Source organism: Citrus clementina, unplaced genomic scaffold (assembly GCF_000493195.1).
Source record: "Citrus clementina cultivar Clemenules unplaced genomic scaffold, Citrus_clementina_v1.0 scaffold_9, whole genome shotgun sequence".
NCBI lineage: Eukaryota > Viridiplantae > Streptophyta > Magnoliopsida > Sapindales > Rutaceae > Citrus > Citrus x clementina.
The window spans coordinates 12212222-12232888 of NW_006261964.1; the positions used below are offsets into that span (position 1 = coordinate 12212222).

The window sequence follows — 20667 nt, forward strand, 5'->3', positions numbered from 1 at the left end:
ATATGATACATAATTCATAGTGAATTTTTGGGAAAAAGAAATTCATTTGAATTACTATGAATTAGAAAATTTAAATATATTTTATATTTAATTATTGTTTCTTCTTATTTTTTATAGAATATATATTAAACTTTACAAAAATCCCCAACAGGATCCCTCTAAGTTACATGCATGTACCTTATAACCCTCTCACATGAATAGTGAGTGAACCCACATCATTCACTATTCATGTGAGAGGAATGTATATAACTTAACATTAACCTTACTAAAATTATATGTGGTTGATACAGAATCCCGCTGGTTTCGCGCAAATTCAAAAGCTATTTTTGTTCCTTCCCCTTCACATTTTTTGTAGGGTCATTGTGGTCATTTTACCTAGATTTTCTAATCAAGATGTGGATGAACCGAGCTCTCAATCTCAATCTCTCATTGCACATATAAAATTAAATCCATCAGTAATATTTTACCTCAACCTAAAAAATCCCCAACACATTCAGTTTTCCAGATGGGAAGAGAACAATAAGGCAACAATTGAAACAACTAACTACATCATCTATTACTCGAAAATGAAAAACAATGTGGATGTTGAACCGCTATTAACATCAAACACGATTGATTATGAACTGCACCCACATTCAAAAAACTGGCAGTTCATAAAAAGGCATGCCATAATTGTCATCAGATACCTGCTTTTTATATACAAATGAAAATAGCCGATGATATAAAGGTTTGAATCAGAAGTACCAACTCCTCTTCCACCCCACAAGATAAGAGACAGGGTCTAAAATGCCTAATCTTGGTCCACGGTTTTTTCTTCCGGAACTGGAGGAAGACTTGGTTCCCGGTTCCCTCCAGAACGAGGTCTTCTGAAATACTTTCCAATGAATTCATCAACAAATTCGGGATACTTTCCTCTAATGAAGCTTTCTAGGCATTTCCGGTAGGAGAAGTCTTGTTGGCTGCCATCAGTCGAGACAACAAACAAGCATCTGCTATCTTGGAAACTGCCGTGCTTGTCGACCTGTCACACATCCAAGTACTTAGGTCAATTACTGGAAATATACAGTTCACTGAATGCATAAATTGTTGACAAAATCATGGAATTTTATGATCAGACGGAGGTTAATACTAGGCCAATAAAGAAAATAGCCTTACAATAAAAGGACCAAATGCCATTACACAATTGCATGTTTCTCTCGTCTTGTTCAAGGTATAACTATTCAAGATCTCTTGTTTCATGCCCACAAACATTACATATTTTCGTTGAAAGCCCATAATGAACTTAGAACAAAAGCCACTGAATGGAAAGGTTTGTCCATCATACCTTGAAATGATCGATGCCAGCACCCATTTTCATTGCTTTATCTGGATGGTAATTAAAAACATTATCAAATATGAATGATTTATCATCAGCTGACAATCGATCCCCATCATTGTACCTTCACAAACAATTTCAATTGAGGAAATTAGATAAGTCAGGAGCGCCGCAGAATAGAAGACAAAATATTGAATGCAAAATAAAATCTATGGACTTGGAAGAAAAAGAAAGTCAAAGTCTGACAAAGGATCACAGCATGCCATAAAATTACAAACAATGAGGAGAAACTAAAGACAATGTGATAAAAGTATAAAAGATTCCCCAACATAGCGCGGTCAATGATACTGTCATAAAAGTTAAATTAAGCTCATATGCTACCATGACCAACTATTAACTTGCTGCCATCGAAACCAGAACTGCCAAGGCCACATAAAACTGAAATAGGCCACAGGTACAGCAAAGCAGCTTCACAGAATGTGAGTACAGTGGCCAGATCAACATAATAAGCTTTTGACTTGTAATGCAATAGTAGCATATACCATTAATTAAACAAGGGTGAAAAAAAAATTATATACATGTATAGCTTAAAACCTACCCAGACTGATGCATTATTCTCCTGATAGACCGCATAATTGGTTCAACGTCTGAGAGAATATCTTGTTCTTCAGAAGTGAACATGTCTAACCGCTGTCGGGTCACTGTGTACATCGCATTCACAGTAGAATCATCATTGACCACCCCAGGTGACCTAGGAGGACGATTCTTCTTGCCTTTCCATTCCCCTGAACTTGAAGCCCAACCACGGTTTTTTTTGAAAGGTTCTTTCCTTGACTGTCCCCACACTTGCATCTCAGTTTCACTGCCACCTGTTGCATCTGGCAGATCCCAAGCATTTGAACTTGCTGGCTGGGAAGACTCATTCTCAGTGTGTTTCTGTTTCCCCCAGGAACTATCATCCGTACCTTTGGCATTCTCAGTGAGTTTCTGTTTTCCCCAGGAACTATCATCCGTACCTTTGGCATCTGGCACATTCCAACCACCTATTTGATGAACAATGGACTTTTCATTAGCACTTGGTTTAGATGAATCCTCCCAACCTTTTGTTGAAAAGTCTTCTCGAGCACCCCAAACTGAAGATGAATTTTCCACAGCAGATCCAACATCGTCAAGTTTATCTAGAGCCTTTGTATTCCACGAAGCCTTGGTATCCCATCCGGAATTTTCTTCTGATCCATTTCTCCCCCAAGAAGCAGTAGCATTGGCATGGTCCTTCCACTCACTCCAGTCACTGGATTTGCCACTATCTTGAGCTTCAGTCCCCCAACCTGACAATGGGTTTTCAGCAGGAGCTGCCACTTTTTCCAATGTAACTTCAGAGCTTTTATCCCAAGAAGCCTCAGTCCCCCATGCTGATGATGGCTTTGCAACAGTAGTCTCAACCTCTTCCAATTTATCTTCAGAACTTTTTCCCCAAGAAGCTTTTGCCCCCCATCCTGACAAAGGCTTTGAAGCAGACCTCCCCACATTTTCCTGTCTATCTCCGGGGCTTTTCCCCCAAGAAGCTTCTGAGCCCCATCCTGAAGAAGTTTTGGCAGCAGGACTCCTCACATTTTCCGGTTTATCCCCAAAGCTCTTCCCCCAAGAAGCTTCAGTCCCCCATTCTGAAAAAGACTTTGCTGCAGGACTACCCACATTTTCCCATTTATCACTGGAGCTTTCCCCCCAGGAAGCTTCTGTCCCCCATCCAGAAGGCTTTCTACTGGGACTACCCGCCTTTTCCAATTTATCATCACTGCTTTTCCCCCATGCACCTTCTGTCCTCCATCCTGATGATGGCTTTTCAAGAGAAGTCCCCAATTTTTCCCATTTATCTTCAGAGCTTTTCCTGCAATCAGCCTCAGAATCCCAATTTTCATTTTCTTGCTTATTTTCTAACCAACTCTGGTCTTCCACAAGGTCCTCGAAGATTGGCTTGTCAGAACATAAGTTATGCTCTGGGGACAGGCTCCAATCAAACTCATCTTCTAACCCATCAACTTCTTCACCGAGACAACCAGTATCCAATTCTTCAATGCCAGTACTACTTCTCACCATGTGAAGGAAGTCATATACATCTACCCCGTCATCCTGATTAAATTCCTCCTGGAAAAGCAAAATGATCGCATTAAAATAACATTTCAGGAAAATTGTAAATCTTTGGATATATGCCATAAGCACATGAAGTTATGAATCTTTTTTTGAGAAAAAGTTTAAGTAGATTGATAACAAGATGTCCGGTAGCCCAAAAATACCCTAAGAATTTACAAATAAGAGAGCATCTCGAAAATAAAGTTTCTATCTTGAAATTCCTTTGAAACTGAGGCCCAAAGAGAAGCTAGAAACAGAGCTCTAACCCACATACATTCTCTGTTTGCCATAGGAGGTCAAATCTTGATCCTGTACCAACAGCCACGTGTTTACCCCAGGAGCAAGCAGCTACCACACTTGATAAGTTATCAGTATGACGTTTCTCAGCAGCTTTCTCAAAACATTTCCGAGGCATCTGCACAACCATAATACAAGCAGAGATCAATTTAGAAAGATATTGTAATTCATCTTAGAGGACAATAAAGATGAGAAATCTCATAGAAAAAAAAATCACTTACAAACAATGTTGCTTCTGTGAATGGTACTTGGACATTCAACGAACGGGATAGTGCTTTGTAACCACCAGAGTTGAAGCCAACTAAATCACCAGCACATGTCATACTGTTTGCCAATAGAATAAGATGTTCTTTAAGAACACCTTTTGCCACCATAGTCACTGAAGCTGAGAGGCGCTGCAAAATCAGCCAAAGGATTAAGCCCTTCATAAATCCTCATGAAAATTTAAAAAAGAAATCAGTTCTGCACCTATGTCATACTAGCAGTCATTTTGCAGCCTAATTAAATAGTTTAGAAAGGATTAAGAAAATACAAGAACGTAAGAGTGGAGGAGGGGGATGACATTGTAGGTCCATTTGCAAGAATAAACAGTCACGCAGGTTTTCTATTTTAGGAAAAAAAAGAAAATTCTTTCTGCGGTATACTTATTAAGCAAGATAACATAAACCATGAATTACAAAAGCTGCCAACAATTAGAATAGGTGACTAAATGGAATTAAAAACACAGACACTGTCTACAGAAATTCTGCAGGATACAAGGCCAGTTATTATAGAGAGGAAGTTAAAAAAAATAAACAATTTATCACACGAAATTAATAGAAAATATAACAAGCCAGATGTAGAAATGGCTTTCAACATACCATAGAGAGAAGCAAAGGCCCAAACTACTAACTCTTAACAAAACAGGAAATATCATGGATACTAAATACTAACAATATACAAGTGAATCAAATGATGTTACGTCTTCAAACTGACTGGAAATACTAACCTCACTAGAAGAAATTTAAGAATAGCAGATTCAGAAAGTGAGAATTTGCGCATAAGAAAAAGAGAAAGAAGAGTTTCCTTGATACCTGAACTGCCTGTTCAAAAGCACAAGAAACCCCCAGCAGTTCCTGAACTTGTTTAATTGCATAGGGTACAGAACGCCTGGTGTCAATTAAATGAAATACGGGAAGACAAGAATCAAGGACAGTCCTCCAGGCGTCCCCACTTTGTTTAACTACTGATTTCTCAAGAACCACGTCCAGGGCCAATTCACCCTTCCGATTCTTGCTAGGATTTCTAATCCATGCTGTTGTGTCCGGACTGATCCAGATAATATTTGCTGAGCAAATCCGAGGGTCACCTATCCATTAAAGAGAAGGAATAATCTATCACATTGAAATTGCTGATACCATGTAAAAATAAACAGTCAAGAAATAAAAGAAAACATTTGAAATTTTATTAATGTCATACAGTCAGGGAATTACCCAAAATAATTATTGACCCATCTATGAAAGAAAAAATTTTTAGCATCTGAATACAAGTTGTTACAAAGTGTTTAGAGCTCAGAATATCAAGAAAACAATTTGGTGGTTGGTTAATTGAGTCCCAGAATCAGTGATTTTTACTGCAAAAATGCAATTGTAAACACTACACACTAAGTTTACTGCAAAAATGCAATTGTAAACACTACACTCAAAAAACCAAATTCTCATTACCTGTCTAACCCACCAATTTTCTGCATAGGCAATGGAAATCAGAATAGTTTATAATGCATTCAGTAATTGAAGTACCTTTGATTATTGTTTCCAACAGAACTGGGTAAATCATATTGGCAAGAACACCTGAAAGTTTATCTAAATAACTATCACTTGCTCCTCGCAAAACAAACATCAAGCATGGCATGTTGGAACGTTTATCCGCACAGGATTGCTGAAAAGAGCAACATTCACTGCCAAGGAACAAGCACAAATCAACTGGTGTAAGTCACTTTAAATATTAAAGCAATTTCAAGTGCTTAGTAGAAGAGCAACACACCCGAGAACAGAAAATCGTGTACCAAATCATGGTGTCGCATCATATAAACAATCAAGACATGTCCAAATCAAAACTAATCCAACAGAGATAATGTTTATTTCAATAGCATCTCTTTTCAATTTGAAATATCATTATCTAGGGGGTTCCTCGACCACAACAGCATAAGTGAACTTCTGACAGGAAAAAGAAAAGAGCTATAGGGACAGATGCTAATGGGATGCTAAAACACCAATAATGAAAGTGAATGATGAGTGCGGCAAATCCACATTTGTTCCATTACTATGTACTCACTAATGGAATCCAAATAAGATCAGGCAGTTTAGAAAAATTACTTGAGTGCTTCATACAACATCTTCTCTCCTTAGCTTCATGAATACCACTAAAAGAAATTTGATTTGTAGCAGGATTCTTAAAATGTGAGTAACTTCTTTTACAAATTTAAAACACGAATCAACTATAATAAATTTAACTATTACATTATAAATTTGTTCATCCTATAAACTTCAATAGGAGTCCTCAAGTAGCTGAACTGAAGGCAGATTGTTCTAATATGTATACCTTATATTGATACATATGTATATAGAAGGGGTTAATGGTAGATAATACAAAAGAATCGCAAACTGACAAAACCAACCTGATAGACAAACTTGTATTCTTAAAAAACTGGACAACTTTTTTCATCTTTTTCTTCTTGCAGAAAGATTTGAGGGTCTCTTGGCACTTGGGAAGAATGTCATGCATGCTGATACGCAAATCTTCCAACAAAATCTGTTTCACAAAGTATCAATCAGTCACAGAAACAACATTCTTGCCAACCAAGTAACAAAATTCTTGCCTTGTTGAGATGAATATGACCAACAAGGCCTTCATCATCTGATATAATTTCGGGTTTCTTGTATCTGTACAGAAAGAAACTAAGCTATTAGATCTTAGAAGTATAATGACAGCCATTCACAATAATATCCTGTTATTTTGCATATAGAATAAACTAAAGAAATATAAAACATAATCCTAAGTACGACAAATAAGGCATAAAAATTGTAGATCTTAACAGTTTTAGCATGTATGTGCATGTGTGCACATATAAAACATAAAAATAAAACCAAACTAGAAACAGCGAATTCAAAGCAACTACAAGACTAGCATCGTAATGGAAAAAAAGCATAACTGCTTAATAAAGACAAGTTCGAAAGAAGGAAAACATATTGATTAAACATACTCAATCAAGAACTCAACAGCAGCATCTTTAAGACTGACTCTTTTCAACTGATTCTTAACCATGTAAGCAGCACGTTCTTGACAGTACTTTCTCCCACAGCCACAGTCATTCAGATATAGAATTACACGGCGATCAATTGGGTCATTATTGAAACTTACTCTACAAAGTAGTATTTCCTGGGGGGAAAAAAAGCATGTAAAAGCCCTTAATTAGAAGAAAATCTTTTGGGTAGAATTCATGGCTCATTTCCATCATAAGAATTCCATCTACCTTCATCAGCTCCCATGAATTGTTGCTACTAGGAGAAGAATCAAGAACAGCCTTATATGCAGGGTTCGACATTGCAGTTGCAGCAAGGACACCAACAGGCTCACCAGCAGGGAATAAACTATGAGACTTCCTAGCATTCACCGCATAGTCAAATTGGATTATGGAATTGCTACAAACATTTCTAACGGTGCCATCATAGCAAATCACAACATCGCGAAGAACAGCCATTAAGTTCTTAAACAAGGTACCAGGTTCAGACAATCCCCTGGACGAACGGACAATAACTTCCCGGGTAGAAATTGAATGAGTCATCTCCTCATATGGATCTAAGCCATGAAAAAAACACCCCTTGATTAATCCATATTTTGCGGTAGGGTAATTTAGATCCATGGGATATATCCTCTCAAAATGAGAAGCAATATCCTCAACCAGGGTCTTTGAATAAAATTTTCCCCTATCTGAAAGCTGCAGGCCTAAGAAGCCAGCCTGCTGCACAACCTTGCTGACAGCTGAATCACTCTTGGAGTCGATTAAATAACCCAGTGTAGATGACTTTAAAATGAATTTTGCAACCAGCATTTTCACATGTCGGATGTGGTTTTCAATTTGCAAATCCACCAGCTCATTTTGAGTAGACATCCGATGATAAAGCAAAGAATAAAGAGCTTGAATCTCCTTCTGAATATTCCATAGAGCAGCTTTGGACAAGGAGAAATCCTCCAAACTAACACTAAAACCATCAGCAAACAAATTCTCCATAAGCAAAGGCTGCAAAGAATCAAAGAATTCTAGAACCTCTTCAGGGCCCTTCTCGAAGAAAATAGATGTTACAATCTCATTAATCACTGACGGTATAGTGTCCCTATCAAAATCACCGTTTAAAACTTCACTTTTCTTGATCAGGTATCTGTCCCCGCAACTGTCAAACCCAGGAGGCAAAACAGACTGTAGAATCTGCAAAGCAGTCCAACGAGGGCCAGAGCAGTGAGCCTTCGATAAAGCAGGTCGTGGCAAAGGGGACAAGGCAAACATAGCTAATTGCTGCGCAAATGCTTTGTCCAGGAAATACTTCTTGAACATGACCTTAAGAGACAACAATGCATCAGTGGCCAATTGCAAATTGAGATTGCCATTATGAGAGCTAAGCAACTGCTTCTCCACAGAGAAAAGCTCCAGAACCTCCGCTTTTGCAGCCAGGGACTGAGGATAGAATAAGTGAATACAATCACCATCAAAATCAGCACTTAAGGGGCCACAGATAAGAGGATTTATCTTGACAGTGTGATCATCATGAACATACACAGAGAGTGCTTGCAGTGAATGCTTATGTGTAGTAGGCGGCCTATTAATGAAAACAGTATCCCCATCCATGATCCTCCGATGTACCACTTGACCAGGTCTTAGAAAAGTGTGCCCCTTAGAACCCTCTCTCAGTGAATATGAGGAAGAGCCATCACTGTAGGTTAAGCACAACTTGTTATCCACCAGCTCTTGTAAATAATTAATGTTGTGCACATTGACCCTCTCCTCAAACGTAATACGTTGAGCAATTTCAAATGGCACACCAATTTCATTTACCCTTTTGTATGCATCACCAGTAATCACACTGCGGGAAGAAAAACCCGATCCTTTTCTGATAAACAATGTCCTCATCTTTTCCAGCCATGCTTTTGTTGTTGAATTAGGATCCTGGCTAACCCCAAAACGTGCATCAACATCACGGGACGATTTTGCAGTACCCCGAACTTCCAGATATTGACCAACTGCAAGCTGTAAATCATTAGATTCAACTTCCTGAGATTCAAAATTTGGAGTTCCGGACCTGGAACTTCTAATAATCTCAACTTGCTTTAGAACTTTTTTCAGCATTGCTATTGAGAGATCCTGGAGTACAAGATGGATCGAAAGTACATAATCAGGTTAGCAGTGAACATCTAACTAGCAACAAAGACAAACTGATTCACTTACCGAGGACATAGTGCTAACACCATCAGAAATGTCAGGCACAGACAAACAGTTTGGAGGGACAGGCAGATATTCCAGAATATATCCATCTTGAGGGAAATACCCTTTCCCAGCCAACTTTTTTCTAGTCTCCTCAGGAATTCTTTTGAGCATTTCCTTAACCTGTCAGTTATTGTCCCCCACACCAATAAATAATCAATTAATTGAAGAAAAAGCAATCAAATGAAGAATGTACAAAGAAGCAATTTTTTATGTTGGCAAAACTACAATAGTGCACTGATAAAATCACCAATAAATGAAAGCTCACACCAAAATATTTTCTGAAATCTAACTGTTTTGTATGACGTGGTAACATCTGTTATGTTTGAGCGCTTCATAAGATATCATTTTCTGAAATCCACATTAGCTAACAGATGATACAATCAAAGACATTAGCCGCTTCTCACTGATGCCATCTAATAATTCAAGCATTACAAATCCATAGCAACAAAATGGCATCACTGAATACAGAATTTGAATCTAAACATTGATCTAAGCAAAAGAAACAGAGAAACAAGTGCTGCAATAGCACAAAAACAAGTATAAAGAATAAAGAAAGAAACATAGAACAATCAGATCATATGTACAAGGCCATCAATTAAATAAACCAGACAATTAAGAGAAACTATTCAACTTATGTACAATGATTTCAATAAAAAATATCCAAAAAAAAAAAGCCTCATAAATCATCATAATAGCAAAAATCAAGCTTGAAACAGCAGAGCAATAAATTCCAAACCTCGGAAGCAAGTAGAGTTCTAGTTAGACTGTCACCATAACGGAAACCATATCTTTCTAAGAAGTTCCAAAAGCCAGCACACAGTCTAAACTTTGATGGAAGCTTTAATTCCAAGTAAAAAGCACCATCTGTTGTCTTGACGTCTACAATAGAAACTTGTGAGGCTTCCTGGACAGGTGGGGAGAAAGCATAAATAGAAAGGTAAACCTTGTAACTGAAAATACAAAGAAATAATACTATACAAATTCTTCCAAATATATGCAATATTAGAGCCTTAAGTAGCTGGAATTCTTGACCAATATTATAAGCAAATACAGTCCTGGCAGAAAGGCTATTATCAAAATTAGGCCACATCTCAAATTTAAGTAATCATGAACAAAACTACCTAATCTATGAGCGCAAAAATTAACACGTCTACGATTGTATCCTTCCTTTTATCTCCAACACTTATCCAAGGAAAACATATATACATGGTTTTCAATGAATTAAAAGAGCCAAAAGGTCATAATATCCTTCCAGATGTCCAAAAACAATCAATCTCTAACCAATCAATCTCTATCTTCACTTCCTATAGTTGGACAAAAAATTATAATATGTGCAATTATAGATCTAAGAACTGCCCTTGTATTGAAACTTCTTTCAGGCCCCCAGTAATTCTAACATGCATGAACCAATCTGGCCAAAAGGCACTGTATATGTTGTAAGATACAGAGGATTTTTATGAGAATTTACTCAAAAGGTACACAACTTTAGAGTGTCAAGTAAACCCAACGTTAATTAAAAGCTCGTCATCCATTTTAAAATCAATCCCTTTAGCAGAATCCTCTCAGTTATAAAGTGCTGCTGGAACTAGCAGATATTCTTTCTAATAGAAGAAAAAGAAACTTTTGAGATTATACATTAAGGGACTTGGACACCAAAGGAAATCATTGAAAGATTCTTTTCAAAGTCTAACAAAAAACTAGTACACCCATCATCCTTTCCTTTCTATAAGTTATAAATTCTACACTCTTAAAATAAAGTACCACTAACAGTATTTGGGGATATGTAGGATGGGCTGGTTTTTCTATAGAATTTCAAAATTTTAAAGGGGCTTTTCCTGGATGCCTGTGTGGATTTATAGTCCACCTTCTACTATTTTTATCATTCTAAGTTTCTCACAAAAGTAGTGTTGAGACATTTTAAGACACACGGGAAATGGCCGATAAGCAGTCACTTTGAATCACCTCCAGCATTTTCAAGGCACACAACATGTTTTTAAGTTGTGGACCATGTCATGAATAAAATAACTGCTTAAGTATTTTTATATTGGATTTTCTCACACATAAATTCAATCATCTCTCCCTATTCAATGTAAGCTGATAAACACAGATGTCCCCATCCATCCAAACCCAGCAAATTGTGGGACAAATCAGAAAGAAACCCCGTCATAAGGACGATAATTTGTATGTAATTTAAATTGGTAAAGGACCTTAAAAAAATGCAAAATAGAAGTGGTATTTTATCAGTAATTTTGGTGCATGCACATCGCCTTGGTTTTGCAGCTCCTCTACTCCTAGTTAATTATTCAAATAGTTCAACGTACAGAAAAGTAAGGCGAAAAAGAGTTATTGACAAACACGTCAAAAACACTGAACTGAAAAAATATATACTAGTGAGAATACATAACATATTAAAGGTAGATCATCAAACAAGAGTTATATACCTCACAGCAAGAAGACAATAATCTTTGAGCAACGCCATCATTCTTGATCTGAAGCTGAAAGGCATACATTGTAACTATTAAGCAAATAAAGTGGAAGCTCATAATAGGGTGGGAACAAGAAACTAAACCACAATTTTTCACAAAAATAAACAGAAATTAAAAGCAATGAATATTGTAAACTAAAAGAATATTACCATAGGCATTTTCACATGAAAATATAGTACAAGTATAAAATAAATGATTGTCAACTCAAACATGCATTACGCTAATATATCTGATGATTTCATACTGCACGGTGAATACGTGCGTAGACTATAAAATTACCAAACTACCTGCATTATAAGAGTATAAGACTATAACAAAAATTAGAAAAAGATCGGGTAACACTAAGAAGTAATTTTAATTAGTCACTAATTACAACCCTTGAAGACGTCAACTTGAGGCATAAGAGATTTATCTACTTTATTTAAGCTCATGGAACATATACCTCATTTCACACTTCAGTCATTGAAAGATAAGCTCCAAAATATATTTTTTTTTTTTGAAAAAAAAAAGGATAATGAATCATTTTACCTTCCTCGGTCAATATAAAATAAAGCCAGAGCAAACATGTGGAGCTGAGATTCTATTACCTTGGTACTCTTCATTTTCAAGCATTTCAAGCACAATAAGCTCAACATACGCTTCAGCTCACTAATATGGCTAGGATGATATATTGGTATTGGTAACTCGATATATCCAAAATGACCTGAAATGGACAAAGGTCCACATTTACTTTTCCAGTCATGTACAATGATATAAATTTTGGATTATATATTAGCATCAACTTTATACACAAAAAACAGATCCGAAACAAAAACTTACTCACCTTCACATTTACCAGGTTCAGAAGTACCACAAGATTCGCATTTACCGAATTCAAGTGGCAAGCCAAGGAAGGGATTTGCAAGCTGACTTGCATGACTAATAGAACAATCACTGATTGATGCTGTACACTGGGCGGGGGGGTAAAATAACAAATGGCACATCAATAAAACTTCCAGAAAGGTTGCTTACAAATAAATGAGAAGATTCGTGATTTTGATAATCCCTTTAGTTTACTCATTTTCAAGAATCATTCATTAATAACCAAAAAAAAAAAAAAAAAGCAGATGCTCATTTTGATAAAAAAACAGTGAAAGTTGTATCAATAGAGGAAAAATATAGAAATGAGTGAACAAGCTGTCCGCAAAACTCAGGACATTCTGAGAGAGCAAGGGAACTTTCCGATATGTTTACTCCACCAAAACAAGCCATATATACCCAAAAGGTTCACAGAAAATTAACAATTCCAATATCTAAAAATTTAAGCAAAATCTCCACGAAATGTAGGCATACAAAGAAACAACTATCTTGAGATAAAAAGTCAAAAGATAGGCAAATAACTAATTACATCCCACAAAGAGTTGATGTTTTCACTGCCTTTAGCTTCAAAAATCATACGATTAGTCCCAGGTCAAAGACCAGAAAACTACAGAAACAGCACACTTCCAGAAGAATCTTACCAAGTATACTTTACTAAAAGCATCTATAAACTCTGTGAATAAGGATCTACAGGAGGCTGGAACCACCAATATTACCTCTTCTGAAATCAACATCGACATGGTTTTGAGGAAAAGCATCTATATGTAATTTAAATTTGTATCAATCTCATTGATACAGAAAAGACAAACCACTGTTTGGTAAACCATAAAATTTGTCATCCCCATAGCAATTCCAGTGATGAGTCACTATCTCACCCATTGGTCAAATAGGTCATAAGGCTACTACCACCAGTTTAAGCTCCTCCAGCTAATGGGTTAAGCCTTTGGGTAGCCTTTGCCAACATTCTTCACAGCTACCCCCATTTGCTATCTTGGTTCATATGCGAGGCCAATTGGTTAAGTTCTTAACAGGGTTATCATATTAACAAGTCCCACACTGGTCAAATATTTACTATGGCAACTTACTCGAGTGATTACAAAACATTAGAGTTTTTAAGAATAACAAATATAAATAACATAATAAATTATGCAAAACTTTCCCTGCAAAAAAAAAAAAGACATAAATCCACTTACAATTTCCTTTTGAGTTGCCAAACCAAATCTGATTCCAACTATTTGCCCCTCCAAAATTGTTGATGATGTGTTTTCTTCCATCTCCTTTTACAATAAACTTTTGAGAAAAACTGCACCAAAAACGCCTAATTAAGTGCCAAGAAAAGTAAAATTTAACAACAAATACACACATACCTACACTTTGACTCAAAACCCATCAAACAAACTACATAGAAAATGGGTTTACTCCAAGAGAGAGAATGGGCAACAGTTAAAACTCTGTTTGTATCCCGAGAGGGGGAAAAGAAAAAAAAAAACAGTGACCCGCATTTCTTCAAAACCACCAAACCGCCGCAAAACCCAGAACTTTGTATGATATTTTCAACGTTTTGTGAAAAAACTAAACACCCAAAACGTAATGTCACTACTTTCCCTCATGTTCGTTCATTTTCCTTCACTATCTCGGCAACCAAACACTAAAAAACACAAATGCAAACACAAAGAGAATTAAAAAAAATTACCAAATTTCTGTCAACTCCCTTGCTTCCTTCTGTACTTTGACTCTGACTGTTACCCCAAAAATACAAAAAGAAACACAAATTAACTGCAAAATTGAGATAAAGAAATGGACTTTTTACCGTAGCATCTAGCAAGACAAAAAAATTGAAGTATTCTTACTCAAAATAATTCGAGGAAGACAGAGAGAGTGACTTTTGATTTTCTCTGTCTCTCTCTCTTCTAAGCGACTGAAATATGAGCTCTCTGCATGCAAGTGAAAAATGTTTCTGTTTTTACTTTTTTTTTTTTTTTTTTTCTTGCTACGGGTTTTAACTTTGTCATACCGTACAGCTCGTGGGGTTTTTGTGGGATTGAGATGGCTAGAATAGCCTTATGACCATTTAGTTTTGTGTGAAATATTCCTTGGTTTTGGTACTGATGGAAGGGTAACACAGGAATTTAGGTACTATTATTTTTTAAAAAAAAATGAGTCAGTGAAACAGTGACTCACTGACTGTACCGCTAAACTCATTTCCTCAGTTGATATTAATCGTGGTTGAAAGCGCGCAGCTGGTAGTGTGGTTAGGTTAAGGTGTGGTGCTCACACTTTTTACGTTTGTTAAAACGTTTGCATTGTACCTTAATTTGTGTGTATTTTTTTTTAGGAAAATGATGTTTGTCCCGAGTTAAATCTGGGTCAAATTTTAAAACCGCGTCAAACGACGCCGTTTCGTCCATCATTTTTTTTTGTTTTGATTTGTTTTGAAACGACACCATTTCTGTTTCTATTTTTTTTTTCTTTGTTCGATTGACCTCACACTTACACCCTCTTTGGCTTTCTCTTCGTTCAACCTAACTGCAGACCCCTCACTTCTTCCTCTTCGTTCTCTTAATAATAATGTTTTTGCTTTAATTTTTTTTCTTTGAATGAGATATTTCAGGTTGCATCTCAACCGTGCCTTGAATGTGAAGTCAATCAGGAGACTAGAAGAAAATGAGGTGGTAGGAAATCAGTGGGTTCTGAAGATCTTGATGATATAGGCTTCCATATGTCTACTTCTGCAAAGTATCTCCTCATTTCAGCATTCCTTACTGCAAGAAACCCTGCCACTTTGGATGCTTCACTTTTTTATTCAACTGGAATTTCTGATAGTCACAAACGAAAAAGGAAGTGAGTGTTGTGACAATCTGTCCCAAATCAATCTCATATTAGCTCTACAATCAAGCTGTGATGCTACTTATTCATGTGTTAGGATGTTCCTCACAAATTTATCAAGCTGTGGAAAGGGCAATTGGGTTCTGTGGAAGCTTTTGATCGATGAAGGAAATGGCTTTTGCTTTACCATTTACTCTAAGCCCTAAACGTCGTCGTTTCATGGCAAATAAAAACAAAAAAAAATGATGGACGAAACGGCGTCGTTTGACGCTATTTCGGGGTTTGACCCGCGGCAAATATCAGCACTCTTTTTTTTATATTAGTGTGTTTGTGTTTGAACACAATCCATCGGGTTAACAAGTATTCCATTCCATCGAATTTGGTGCTGAATTTAAATACCATTAATTTTCGATAATTTAAGGATCAAACTACTTTGGAATTACTCTAAGGTAAAGCACGAATCATAACCATGTGATCAAAATTATAATATTTTTTATTATTATTTATCACTTTGCGTATGTGGTTATAATTCGTGCTCTAATTTGAAGCAACTCCAAGATAACCATGGCCTACAACTAATTTAGGATCTTGTAAAATTCAAATAGTCATGACCTTTAGGTCATGCTATAAGCCTATAACAACAAATTAAGACGATCCTAGGATCTCGTTGTTCGAATTAATGAGTTGTTTGTGCTTATTACTAAATAATCTATATGATTTATTTTTAGGATTTACATGTCTATGTTCTCCATTAAAAAAAAAAAACGTATTCTCCGTGTAATACTTAAAGTAAGTGATTTTTTATCGAAATAAAATTAAATTAAAAAGTTTAACTTAACACTGTGTTGAATGGATTATTTAAGTTTCAACTTTCAAAATTTCTCATATACAATTAGTAATATTTTTCAGTCACTTGAAAGCTATTTTTTTTCTTATATAAAACCAATTATCTAAAAATAAAAAATTGGGTAAAATCTCGTTTAGTCCCTATATTTTGAGATTAGTACCCGTTTACTCCCTAAAGTTTTAAAAATATCTCAAAACATCTCCGACATTAAATTATTAGCACATTTCCTCTTACTTATTGTTGCTTTTGGCTTAATTTTTACAATATTACCCTCTTACAATAATTTTTTTGGGCATTAGGAAAAAGAAAAAAATTAATTATCAATTTAATCTCAAAAAATAAAATAGAAACAAAATTAATATATGTTACTTTTTTGAAACACACTGCTGAGGAGTTAATATATTAATTTTTTAATAATGTCCAAAAAAATAGGTAATTTAATTATTTTTACAATAAATTTTTTTTGGACACATGTAAGCTTTCACAAAAATTAATAAATATTCTTTTTGTTTTTATTTTATTTTTGGGGTTAAATTGATAATTTAATTTTTTTCTTTTTATTAATTTCATAAAAAGAAACATTATTGTAAGAGGGTAATATTATAAAAGCAAGTCAAAAGAAACAAAAAGTAACAGAAGGGATGTCGATAATTTAAGAACAGGGATGTTTTGAGGTATTTTAAAAAATATAAGAACTAAATGTGAACTAATCTTAAAATATAGGGATGAAACGAACTTTTACCCTAAAAATTATTAATATTTTTAAATTACATTTCATAAAGTAAAAGAAATTTATGGTGTGTTTACTTTTAAGTTCCACAAATCAGAATTCTAACAGTGTTTACTTCACATTTTATGGGTGGATAGGAAGTTCAATATTGTGGAGCTCACGAAAATTTGGTACTAGGGAATGGAAATCTAATTCCCAAGGGGGTTAGAAATCAAACTCTCATTCCCAATATTAAAAAAGTACCCACTTAATTTACAATATTCCTGATATGTGTGTGTGTGTGTGTGAAATAACGAAAATCTGCAAATACCTAACTCTCTCACCCATAAGCCCAGCACCTCGAACTAAAGCCAACGATCATCGGTTGGGCAACAACGTCACTAAAGAACCAAGCTCTTCGTTAAAGAATGAAGCGCTATCATGCCACTATCTTGCTATCACGGTCAGCCTCTCAGATCATCTCTAGTGATGATGATTGATTAAACTGCTCATGATCATGATTATTGATGATGTGATTGCGATGATGAAGACGAAGAAGAAATTAATCGTGATGATGGTGAAGAAGAAGAAACTGATCAAATGACTAATTGATCCAAGAACAAAAAGCTGTTATTTGAAGACGAAATGTAACAAGTAGTGTATGAAGATTGTAGTAATAAATTTTTTCTTTCCACTGTATATATGTTTTTCAAGATTTTTATTTTTAATACTTGTATCACTTTTCTTTTCTTTTTTTTTTAAGTAACCACTGTCAATAGCTTTCGTTGTGCCTTTTAAAGTAATTTTCTTCTCATGATGGTTTATTCTTTGTCATATTTGTGATATGTTGAATACTTTTAAGAGTTAGATTACTCAAGAATAACTTTACTTTTAAGAGTTATAAGTAATAACTATTTCTGACTAAGGAACTTACACATCTTAAAATCTATAGTTGAGATAAAAGTCAAAAGTAAATAGTCAATATCCATTAATCCCAAATCGAAAATCAAGTTAGAATCAAGACCTTGAAGATATAAGTTCATAACAATAAGTTTAAATTAAACCAATAAAAAATTGTAGCAAGCTTTCAAGCCCTCAAATCAAGATTTTTATGAGATAGTGATTCGATTAAAGAACACATCATGCAAAAACTCATGTAGATAATGGAATAAACATGTCATGAGATGCAAACTAATATGAGATATATAAGATATAGTTGAGCAACTAAATAGAACTAATATCTATTGCTTTTTTTTTAAAAGGAATCAAATCCAAATCCATGCAAAGCTTTGGTAAAGAAATTTACAAACCAATTTTCAGTTTTAATGTACTCTAGAGATATAATCTTGCTATCAATTAAGTCATGAATGAAAGAATCAATATGCATAGTTCTAGAATGTTATTATTATTATTGTCGTTGTTGTTGGTGGTGGTGGTGGTATTGTTGTTCTTGTTATTACCAATAATTACTTCATACTTTTATTACAACAACCTTGATCGATTCACTAAACAAGAAAAAAAGTCTTTCAAGTTGAATCTACCTATAACATTATAAAGGAATATTACTATTTGACTCACCACAACTATCATAATGATTTGTTGGTCCCTCAATTCAGTCAACCACCAGTCTAAAAAAGCGCCAAATAAAGAAAATGATGGCCCAAACATCCCCTAAACCATGCCCAAGAGTCAATTCATTGCAACAAAGAAGGAAAAAGGCTAAACTACTTGCTAATTTCTCTTTTCCTCTTTTTTAGCCCTCTTACCTAGTTGAATGGTTTCGTCAGCTCGAGTTTTCGATAGTTAGGAGAGCGGGACAATAGCATTTCTCAAAGTACCTGATCTTTATGATATATTTATCCTTATTCCATGCCTTCAGCTCATTCAGTGCATAGCTAACTCTTTTTTTCCTCTCCCTTTGGTCAAGCCTAACAAGATTACCCTTCTCTCATTCTCATCCTACTTAACTGGGGTTGCCAAGGGATGTATTTAACCACACTGTGGCAAATCAATATATTAAACAACTTGTTGTACCATACAAAGGTATTTCTGGCCAAATGATTTTTGAATACGGGTAAACAACTTCCAATACCATACCAGTCGGGGTTTCACTTAACCATTCCCCTCCTGTAGTCTAAGTGATATCGGCTCTAGCATCCACCGGTAATATGTCGAAGAGGGTAAGCTTTCTATGTGGAGAGGACGTATCAACACTTATTTTCATAATAATAATAATAATAACAACACGTATTTTTATAATAATAATAATAACAAAAACTCTCTAAAAAATAATAATAATAACGATTATTGTAATACACAATAATAATGTTAATAATATGTAAGAGCATGTTAATTCTGAAATAATTCATTCTAATTCTAAGTTAAAGTAAACACATCAATGATAATATAATACATTTTCATTCTGTTTCCATCATCTTTTCTATTCCATCCCATTCTCATTATAGCTCATAACTAAGGGTGGCAAGAATACCCCCCCAGTCTGGACCCGAACAGCACTCGAGCATTGTGGGCTAGGAATTACCCGGCTTGGGTATGAAGCTGCTGGTCTTCGGCATCACTTGATAAACACGGAGCCTGGCCCGAAACCCAAATTTTATTAAAAAAATATTATAAAATATATATTATTTTAAATATTTATATTTATTTGACTCATTTATTACAGATAAATAAAGTTTTAAAAACTTAAAGTTTATATTTTCATGTCAAATTTTATTGAAATAAATTTAAAACTTATAAAATTATCAAAAAAAAATTTACACATATAATATTAAAAAACATGAAATCTGGATACTCGGATTAAAACCGGCCCGGTGCCGGGCTTAAAAAACTCGGCCCAGGCATTTAAAAATTGTATCCGAGCTGGGTCTGGGCATTGCAATACCCGGACCCGGGTTGGGGTTTTGCCAACCCTACTCATAACGATTATCCATTGGTAAAACACACCATTAGAATATTAATTACCTAAAAAAATTAAATAGCATATTTTTTTTTTAATAATTAATACAATAAAACCTTGATAAATTAATAGTCTTGAGATAAAAATCTATTAATTTAACAAATATTAATTAACTAATAAATTAATAATTTATGAAGATGTTCCATATTTGAAAACATATGATCTTAATATATATTCTTAATATTAATTAGTTGCATTACATTGGTAGTATAAGATTACTATATAGTTTTTTATTTTTTTAAAAAAATGATAAACCATCTCACTCTAAGGAGCACTCAAAGTGATATTAACATTGATAAAATGACAATATCAATTATAATTTCACATTATAAAAAGTTAGAGAAAAATTTAAATCAAATCAATTTCAAGAAAAAGTAAGCAACATTGTATATAATTCACTACAAGAAAAAAGGGTTGTAGCGATGAGAATGTTTGTCACTAAAGGCTATAGTGACGAAAAAATTTTTGTAACCGCCTCGCGACAATAGCAACTTTGTGCTAGGTATTCGGCGACAAAAAATGAATTCGTCACAAACACTTTTAGTAACGAAAAAAAATGATCAAAGCGATGGTGAAAGTTGTCCCTGACCTCATCGCAAATAGCCGAGTGTCTCACATTAAAAAGGAAGTGAATCTTCTGTTCAAAGAGATGCTTTAGCCCTTGACTTGGCAAATGCATATACCTTGACCTCATTCAAATTAAC

General features: G+C 35.0%; 1 protein-coding gene across 1 annotated transcript; it reads right to left on the reverse strand.

Annotated features, from left to right (window-relative positions):
• Nucleotides 1-490: 490 nt before the first annotated feature.
• LOC18033339 (DNA-directed RNA polymerase V subunit 1) lies at nucleotides 491-14563 on the reverse strand. Its single transcript, XM_006420655.2, has 19 exons — nucleotides 14455-14563; nucleotides 14298-14343; nucleotides 13798-13907; nucleotides 12570-12696; nucleotides 12334-12449; nucleotides 11702-11755; nucleotides 9997-10164; nucleotides 9222-9380; nucleotides 7254-9137; nucleotides 6984-7159; nucleotides 6600-6663; nucleotides 6399-6532; nucleotides 5521-5678; nucleotides 4816-5090; nucleotides 3964-4137; nucleotides 3720-3860; nucleotides 1914-3460; nucleotides 1325-1439; nucleotides 491-1021 (listed from the first exon to the last, which is right to left on the reverse strand). The coding sequence occupies exons 3-19, from the start codon at nucleotides 13876-13878 to the stop codon at nucleotides 791-793; spliced, it is 5604 nt and encodes a 1867-aa protein (XP_006420718.1). The 5' UTR covers nucleotides 13879-13907; nucleotides 14298-14343; nucleotides 14455-14563; the 3' UTR covers nucleotides 491-790.
• Nucleotides 14564-20667: the final 6104 nt, after the last annotated feature.